Source organism: Nicotiana sylvestris, chromosome 8, assembly GCF_000393655.2.
Source record: "Nicotiana sylvestris chromosome 8, ASM39365v2, whole genome shotgun sequence".
Lineage (NCBI taxonomy): Eukaryota > Viridiplantae > Streptophyta > Magnoliopsida > Solanales > Solanaceae > Nicotiana > Nicotiana sylvestris.
Window position 1 is genome coordinate 135285001 of NC_091064.1, and position 10285 is coordinate 135295285.

Here is a 10285-nt window from a genome sequence, read left to right on the forward strand (position 1 = left end):
AAGAGGCCAAATTCTACAACTATCTTAAGCATGCCATGACTCTCCATACAATAGGACCAATTTGTCCTAAGCAAACATTAAAGAAACGTCAAAATTCTATAATGACTGGATCACTAGGTGGTCTGAAGCGTAATGTAAAGGGATATGTATAAATAAAGGAATAACCAACTTTGTATGATATGATCCTTTGATTTGCATTAGGGACTAAAATTGGAAAATCAGATTTCCAATGGCATTCACTTCACACAAGAGAAATCAACCCTCAGTAATCTAGGAAGGGTAAACATCAGCACGATCATGGGAAGTCATAGATGTAACTTGATTTCTAATCGATTCTCGATTAGTAGAGAAAGAAAGTTTAGCGGGGACAATATCATCAATAGTGGGTTATCGAAGAGGTTCACTAGAATCCCTACTTCTAGCAGAAGATCTACGAGAAGATCAAGCCCTAGTTTTTGGGTTAGAGGACGACGGGGTAGTAACACTAGGTTGAGAAGAAGAACCACGAATAGATACAGACCCTAAACTACATAATCTACCACCACTTCTACATCTGATAGGAGCAGATGAAGGGGGAAGTTCATCTACTATAACTACTCTACGCAGATCGGGATTTGGAGAAGACATGATTGCATAAGAAAATAATACAAGCTGATGAACAAGAACTATTATGGAAGAAGAATATTGTAGATTGAAGGTTTTCGTGAAAGCAAAGGCATAAGGAGGTATTTATATGAAAAAGCAACCGTCATATGAAGGGGTTCATGATGGAAACGTCATAATGAAAGAGAAGTGACTGATGCAGTCACATAAAAGACCTAAAAACCGCTGAAGAGTTGCAGAACCAATCAATGAATGCCATGTGTCACAAACATTAAATGGATGTGACATACAATGCGACGGTTCTGAAGAAGACGCAATGATACATGAGAAACGGCCGCAAAAAGTTCTTGCCATAAATGTGATCCACTACCAAAATATTCAATTACTGAATAATTGGAAAGTGTGTGTGTGGGGGGGGGGGTGGTGGACTATCATTATTGGTAAAAATAAATATTACACATGGATTTATATATGTGGCTGATGTGGCAAGACACGTGGATCACTAAGAAAGCAACATTTGGAGAGATGCATTAAAAGAGGCACAAGTCGTAATAGGTACGAGCAAATCACCCACGAGATAAAAGGGGTATGGTCGCTCGAGTCTGAATTGTTATATGAAGAGACACCGACATAATGAATCAACACAGTAAAGAAGGAAGATTCATGAATCGCCAATTAATGTGCATGAATGATCATATACGTTACAAAATCTTCATGAACAGTTACGATTGCCAATTATAACGTCTCATTAATATCATTAATGTTCATAATTATTCAGTCATAAAAGGGAATAAACATTGTACTTATAGATTCCTATATAAGGGAAGGAGATTTCACTTGTAAGGACGCGTTCTGATTATTATTGGAATACAATTAATTTATTTTGCTTTCTATTGATCACTTTGCTATTTCACATTTTAATTTCCTTTCTTATCATTGAGAGAATATTGAAGTACTACTCAAAATAGGCTTTGACTGAGAATCTAATTCTTTGGTTAAACAACTACTAGGATCAAACTTGACCGGTTTTGTGGACACATGACAGTTCCCTTTTTATTATAATTCCTTGTTCTTTTCAATATCCTTGAGCGCATTTGTGCAACGTACGCTGCTCACCGCATGGAGTGATATCATCAATATGAGTCACATGTTTAGCTTCTGCCACATCATCCTGCAACCTTATTTATTGTGTAATAGAGCCACAAGCAATCGAGTTAAACAAATGGAATGAATCTTTGCTAGTAGAAAATAATGAAATAGATAGAAGAACAATCAACGCAAACAATTGAAAGAAGAATATTGTAGTAAAATCAATATAGCAACAGTATGTGATATTGAATCAGAATGGGTACAATCGTAGGGAAGAGAAATATCTATAGTAAAAACTAATTATAACTGTCCCCTAGAATCTTGCCCACATGTTGTATCCATTATCTGGAGGTCAATGTGTATCCTGTCAGTTATGTTATCTGGGGCGTAAATGTAGGAACTGATTAATGGTGGATCCCAATTATTCCTTGGTCCGTTGATTCTGAGATGGTACCTAGACACTCACGACATTCGAGTTTGCTGGTTCGTAGAACATGTCCATCTGCATGTCTTTGACCATCTGGGCTTGAAATGGCTTGGTTGGCGGATGATCTCGGGTCTGGGTTCTTGATACTCAATCTTTCATCTAACTATCTGCAGATGACCTTAAGCTTACTAGGTAATGCTTTCCATATGTTATCTCTTGCCATGCACATATTTTACCAATATAGTCCACTCACTTTTTGGGCAGTACTCTAGAATAGCACGGGAAATAAAAATATTTTGGCGGGAAATGAGATGTCTAACACCACTAACTCTGAACCTGAAGCAATGTGTGTCCTCTCTATTTAATGCTCGGGACACATGACGGCTTTTAACTGGAAATGATATTATTGTTTGATACTGAGGCAATGGTTATTCCGTGTCTATAAGTATGAAACCCTTTTTCTTTGTCTTTTACTACGTTTATCTTTTTTTAGTTTTTCCTAGTATAGCAAATCTACCATTTCTTTGAAACCCTTTCCTTTTGTTCCTATATTCCTTCAATTTTAAACTCTCTTTTACAAAATCTATCATAGAATGTCAAAAGAATGACCTTGACTAGAACTTTTGCTCCTCCAAGTTCTAGTACTGCTAAAAGGCAAGTTTCGGTGACTACCGTCCTTGAAGTATCAGAAGTCGACGCAGCGATGTTGGCTGATCTCCAAGTCACACTTTTATTTGAGGTTATGAAACGGTTGATTGCAATAATAATACTCAACAAGGAGTCGGGATCGAATCTAAAAGGAGCTGGGATGGGAATTAGTAGTATATATTTGGATAGAGCACATGAAGTATTTAGATTGCACTTCCACAAATATGGTTTTGTTTTTACTTTCTAAAATTACGCTAAGGACTACAATTCTAAAGATATAAAACTAGAGAATATTATTTTTGGATGTTTTTCAAATAATATAAAAGGCCTAGGGTTATGACCTTCACCTAGGTGCTTGCCTAACGGGTTGTAAACTTTAAAGCTTGTTTCGTTGGTCGGGGTGTATTATAGCTATCAACACTCAAGTACCCACTTAATACCTCTAGGTAAGAGAGTGATTTTGCTCAATTTGGCTTTCTCAAGTCCAAATAGGTATTTAACAAAACAGTTGATAAAATGGTCAAGTCGGATTTTACTATCTCTAGGTTCAACCCTTTATTTGAAACTATCAATCTCTTGATTTTATCCCAAGTTCTTGTTACCCAAGTTTACCTAGACTAAGTCTCTCTTTCTCAAGTAGAGACCAAGTTAAATAGGCATGAACTAATGTTTGCAACCATTAATTCTACAATTAAAAGTAAGAACAAGGCTAAATAATAAATACCCAACCATAAACAAGCCATAAATCAAACACCCATTATGATAATAGGGCACAATAAACAGACAGAAACCCCTGCAAACATCCTCCCAAAAATTGCACACAAACCCTAATTGAATTTCTCTCCTTTTCAAGTTCTAGTTGGAGGAAAACCCTTGAGTTTGAAGAACCAAGATAGGAGCTGAGTTATTCAATAAATAAGGTAAGTTTACTGCTCTTTTCATCTATTTTTCTGTTGGATATGTGTTGAAAGTCATTTTATAATTGTAAGAAATCACGGGATGGTGATCGAAATCCGCGAGTTCGAGATATTCACTTGTAGCAGATCATTTTGTGGATTGTATTATGTTGCTATTGGATTGCGTGTTTTACTACTGTTTTATGGAGTTTTGAAGGAGGAAGGGCGTGGATAAACACCACATAAATTCAGTGTGGTGGACTGGTCGTTCATCGTAACATTTTTAGGTCATTTGACACTACCACGATGGTCATTTTGTGTATGAAGAGATTGGGGTATATTGGGCTATTTTGTAGTATTTTATGGTGTATATAAGGTTGGAAATTGATGAATATATGTTGTTATTATTTTGTTCTTGTGTTGTTGGTGTTATCTTTAATTTGGAGGAAGTAAGGATTACAGAGGAGATGCTGCCCGTTTTAATACAAAATAAGATTGTCGTTCGTTGTGCGATAGTTGTACCTTTCATAACTTAATGATAATATAATTATCGTTGTTGTAGATTAAGGTGAGAAGATAAGTTCAACTTGGTGATTGGAAAGATTGTGATAAGGTATGTTAAGGCTAAACCTTTTCTTTATTTTTGCATGATCCTGTAACTACATGCCTTTTTTAAAGAGGCAAAAAGAGAAGTTCTTATTCCTGAATTTATGTACATTATCGTAGTTTCATAAGCTACAGTATTCTCCCTTATTGGGACTTCATGTTCAATTTAGTTTTGTCTTCTTTCATCCAAGAGAGCAGAGAGTCTATATATATACAATATTACAATATTTTCACTGCTATCGAGCTATAATCGATGGGCAGGCCTCTATTGGGCAACCTATGATCAGATGGTAAGTTATATACCGAGCCTACTGTGGCCGAGCACCTATAGAATTATTCAATCAATGACCCAGAGTTAGCTTAGAAGGCATGAATAGAATTATTCAATCACTGACCCAGAGTTAGTTACATTATGAACACACTTTAGATTTTGGAGTATTATCCATGCAATATATATGTTGACATTCCTACAGCTATAGGAGACTCCGGTATAAGTTAAAAGAAAGAATTGAGTCCACCTCACAAAAAAGGCTTGAATTGTTAGAAGATTTTATTATGGATGTTTCATAGCTTCCACCAAAGGTGAAAGTAATAACTAATACCTTGAGCCACAGATCGGAAGATAGCTTAATCCTACTTAAAGGCTAAGAGAGGAGAGGAAACTAAAGAGTTACATCAACTAAATGAATCAGGAGTGTTATTACTAGAGCCAAATAAATATAGAAATCGTGATTCAAAACACTACAAAATCACTCTTAATATTAGAGGTACAAGAGAGATAGTACAACAACCATATTCTATAATGGCTCTACGATAAAGCCAGTTAGAAAGGTGCCAGCCTCATAAGGAGTAAATATAAAGCTCCTACTAGATTGTATATGTCCCAGAGGTTCAAGTATTATAGTAGAGCTTTAAGGTGTGGATGTGTATTCCACTAATGTGGAAGGGAGGTTATGAAAGCCACAAAGGATACAATGCGAGATTTAAAGGTAAGAAAGGTGTGCACGGTGAAATCGGAGGACCAATTTTTCGTTGACAAATTACTTTAGTAGGTCGCCTGGGAGGCTCGGGACCTCAAGCCAGTCACTTCCCTCAAGATCTGTCGATACCCAGCCGAGGATAACATCGGCCGAAACCCCAACGAACACGGGAAGCCTCCGAAGAATACATCCGGAGTCGATTAAGTTTATTTGGGCAGCCTAACATTGGCCCACGCATACGTTATAGAGCTAGTTATCTGTACCATCCCGTTTCCTTTATCACTCAATGTATCTTGTACTAAGTTTGGACTCCCCCCTCTTATAAAAGGGGAGTAGTTAACACCTTGTAAGGTAGAGCTCCAACTATTCTCCACAAGATCAATAATATCTCTCTCTCTCTCTCTCTCTCTCTTTTCGCTCTAACTCATACGCTCGAGGCTACTCTTCCATTTATTACTTTCATATCTGTTCTTCATCTATTGCTTGATATTGGCCGTAAAGAGCCTTCTTTAATTATATTCTAACTACTATCCCATTCTCCACTATCCCCGATAGCTGGAACTCGGGCCAGATATCGACACCGAGGCCTTCATTGACCAGTCCAAAGCTCGGGTTGCAAGCCCCTCGGTTTGATTACTGCTCCGTTTTAGCTTGCATCTCATCATTAAACTTTATAATCTTAACATCAACTGCTCTAAACAACTAGCATAAAAATAGATCACGTATTTTTAGAATCCTATTTACAAATTTAATTGTTATAACCATTTTCATGGTAAACAGTTTGGCGCTCACCGTGGGGTTAAAAATAATAGTGATTATTTTCTTGCCAGTTTCATTACACAAGCAAAAGTCATCTTTCATGTCTTTTCTTGTTCAAGATCTTAGATTTCAGGTCAAAATGTCTGGCTCGGTAAACAGAGTCGAGAATGACAACCTCGAAAACCATGGGGAAAATGGCGTAGCTGTTCCGAATGTCGGTGCGCCACCACAGAATCCCGATAATGCACTAGGACCGATTCTAGCAGACGCGGATTCACAGGACGCACAACAGGTCGACGAAGCCTCACACACAACGACCGACAAAAAGCCCAAAGAACCCCAGCCCGGGAAGAACATGAAGTTAGTCTTCATGTTATTTTTGAAATGTTGCAGGCACAATAGTTGGCCATCACTCAGTTACAAAGCCATCCGAAGACTCTTAGCACAACAACGCCGAAAATAGCTCCCCCCACCGAACAAGTACTCGAGAGATCAAGCAATAACGGATCGGTAGCTGAACCTGCCATCGTAAAGATGCTTGAGGACCTCACCAAAAGGATCGAATCGGGTGAGAAAATGATAGAAGCCAACGATACGAAGGTCGAGACCTACAACTCTAGGGTCGACCAGATCCCGGGTGAGCCCCCGGTCCTCAAGGGCGTGGATTCGAAGAAGTTCATACAAAGGTCGTTTCCCAAGGAGGTGACCCCGAAGCCCATTCCAAAGAAGTTCAGAATGCCGGAACTCCCTAAGTATAACGGGACCACTAACCCTAATGAACACGTTACTGCGTACACATGGCGGTAAAAGGAAACAATATAAAGAATGACGAGATCGAGTCCGTATTGCTGAAAAAATTCGAGGAAACACTCTCGAAGGGGGCCATGATGTGGTATCACAACTTAGCTCCTAATTCCATAGATTCATTCTCCATGCTAGCGGACTCCTTCGTAATGGCACATTCTAGAGCTATCAAGGTAGCGACAAGGAAGTCCTACATCTTCAAAATCAAGCAAAGAGAAAACAAGATACTGCGGGAATTCGTGTCTCACTTTCAGATGGAACGGATGGAGCTACTACCGATATCCGATGACTGGGCAGTACAGGCCTTCACCCAAGGCCTGAACGAACGAAGCTCGGTGGCTTCAAAACAGCTGAAACAGAACTTGATCGAGTATCCAGCCATGACCTGGTCAGACGTCAACAAATGGTACCAGTCGAAGATTAGGGCCGAGGATGACTAGTTGGGAGCCCCTTCAGGTTCAGTATACCCAAGCAGGCTCCTAGAAAAGGAACCGAAACCAAACAAAGAAAGGTATCAGCCATACCTCAAAGATAGGAGGAACGCTCCGAGGCACAACCTACCCCGCAATGATCGAAGAATGGATCAGGGGTAGGACCCTTGAGGTCTCATCAACAGGACTAGGTTCGATTGAAATGTAGTGCCAACGGGTGCTCCCCACCTATCAGAATACAACTTCAACGTCGATATGTCAGACATCGTATTTGTTATCAGTAAAATCAGAGATGCCAAGTGGCCCAAACCTATACAGTCAGATCCTTCGCAAAGGAATTACAACTTAGTATGCAAGGTTCACAACACGCACAGCCACAGGACCAAGGATTGTCATCAGCTACGAGAAGAGGTAGCTCGCCTGCTTAACAAAGGACATCTCCGGGAATTCTTTAGCGATCGAGCCTAAAACCAGTCCCGAAAAAGGGAGGCATCCAAGAAGAACGAGATAAACGAGCTGCAACACGTCATCCACATGATCATGGGGGGCGCCAATGCACCGCAGGAGCCCTTAATGAGAATAACAAAAATATCCATCACCAGAGAAAAGCGGACTCGGGGATATATCCCCGAAGACGCCCTCACGTTCAGCAAAGAGGACACCGAGACCCTGTCTCAACCCCACAACGACGCACTAGTAATCTCCTTTCTTGTAAGTTCTTTTCAAATAAAGCGTGTACTCGTGGATCTAGGTAGCTCGGCCAATATTGTCAGGTCGAGGGTAATAGAGCAGCTCGGATTGCTCAACCAAGTTGTGCCCGCCACTCGGGTCCTCAACGAATTCAATATGGCAAGCGAAACAATGAAAGGAGAAATCACCCTTCTGGTTACCATGGCCGGCACGACCCAAGACACAAAATTCCATGTCATCGAAGGAGACATGAGATATAACGCCTTATTCGGGCGGCCGTGGATACACCAGATGAGAGCAGTGCCATCCACCCTTCACTAGATGATAAAATTCCCAACAAAGGATAGATTTAAAACCGTCTATGGGGTGCAACACACGGCGAGGGAAATGTTTGCAATACTCGATGTGATACTAATGTTCGTACCTCCGCCCCCGAGTAAACCAAAGGGCAAATCGGGCCTCACCCTCGATCGAACTTGACAAAATGAAGTAAAAACCCATATCGCATCTTCGCCTCAGGCAGTTGTAACAAATCAATCCTGAGGCATCGCCAGCATATCCCACTTCAAGGAACAACCATCTCCCTTTTCGTTTCGAATTTAGAACTAACCCTTATGCAGGCACTCGACCAGAGCTGTCATAATGCTAACACTGCCTGAAAACCTTGAGGCTTCAAAAGCGCATCTGTTGCACTCTTTTCCTTCGACCGAGTTTTTGTCCCAAAAGAAGAGTTTTACCGGCAAGGTTTTTAACAAGGCAACGTCTGCGGGCTGCCTAAGGAAAACTCCGCAAATGCTCAAAACTTCTCTTGTAGACAACTTTTGAACGGTGAGGGGCATTCCCCCAGAAATCTACCCGCTCGAAAAGGTCATGGAATGCCAAATGGGGTTCCTATAAGAAAGCAATGAATCAGGACAAACGGTCGAACGAACTGTGTCTATACAGTCAGGCTCTAGTCGGAAAATACGTGTACTATTGTACAAATAGAGCTGATGGTTTCTGTAAGTAATAAAAACAACTCAGTACACCTTGAATGAACTCGGAGAAGTTTAAGACTATTATCATTTAGAATAGAAGGAGTGCTGCCCTAGCAGTAAAATAAGGGTGTAATTGCGATAAATGTTAAGAGGATGACATTTAGGCTTTTGATTGAGTAATTATTCAAAGAAAAGGGATTTCATGAATTGTATGAGATTAGAATACCCCTATAATATGAATCACGTTGGGATGCGATGAAATATGGTTATTGAAGTGTAGTATCGTCCTTAGGTGGATAAGGAAAATAACTTTAGATGTTCCCCTGTGAGACGTGAGCCTAGTGGTAATGTATTACGTAAGAGGTTTCAAGATATCAGTGGTAGATTATAGATCAACATTAAGGTGAATCAACAATAGGCGAAAAAAAGTTCCAAAGTATGAGATGAGATTAGGCTGTCATTCTTAAGATGAACAGTAATGAGGAAGAACTAAAGGACTTAGATTTATACATATAGGATAAACAGTGAGAGAGTAACCTGGAGTTAGGTAGCAAATCCCGATAATAAACCGACGTAAGTTCTATGCTATAGTATAACCTACCTAGATGTAGTAAATCTATAAGGATATATATACAAAGCTACAAAACTAGATATAGAAACAGTAGTAAGTTTAACAAAGTACCGAGCAAGGAACTTTAGTACACCTATATATACTGGGAGGAACAACTTGTCAAAGTTCTGTATGTGTTGCCAAAGTGAGGCATAGAGATTGGATAAAAACTGGAGGAAAAAGGATAGAAGAGTCACATAGGCGCACATACAAGGACAAAGTCGTACAGGCTCCATGACAGAAGGTCGCAACCGATAGAAAGAGTCCTAAAGTGGGGAATGCCTTAGCCTTTGGATTTATTCACATAATAGTTGCCAAGATGGAAAGGACAATATTAAAATATTTATAACATCTATGGTTTATGAGACTGATAATCGCTTCAGCCAACATTCGAGGACGAATAGTCCAAAGGGGGGAATGCTGTTACACCCCATATTCTTGTACGTATAAGTGCATCGTAAGTAAACTACTGTAAGACCAAAAATGAGATCATCTTTGAAAGTATATAAAGTAAGTTATCATATGTGATGACCCAAAAGGTCATCACTTATTTTCAAAGTAAATTCTGTGTTCCGAGACCTTAAAAACCTATTTTTGTTTCACCTCGATTTGCGTGCATAGTCTGAGCACGTTTCCGAAAAGCTTTTATGTGTAAATTAAGTAAAATAAGGAAATTTGCTTTTAAAATTGAATAAAGTTGACTTTGGTCAACATTCTTGGTAAACGGACCCGGACCCGTGATCCGACAGTCTCGTAGGGTTCGTA

At 39.7% G+C, this 10285-nt stretch overlaps 1 protein-coding gene across 1 annotated transcript; it reads left to right on the top strand.

Moving 5' to 3' along the window:
- The first annotated feature begins 6805 nt into the window (after window positions 1-6805).
- LOC138875705 (uncharacterized) lies at window positions 6806-7252 on the top strand. Its single transcript, XM_070154568.1, has one exon. It carries the CDS (start codon window positions 6806-6808, stop codon window positions 7250-7252), a length of 447 nt encoding a protein of 148 aa, XP_070010669.1.
- The last annotated feature ends 3033 nt before the right edge of the window (window positions 7253-10285 follow it).

Excerpts from the sequence above, each read along its gene's own strand:
- LOC138875705 (XM_070154568.1), top strand. The coding sequence starts at position 6,806 with ATGGCGGTAAAAGGAAACAATATAAAGAATGACGAGATCGAGTCCGTA.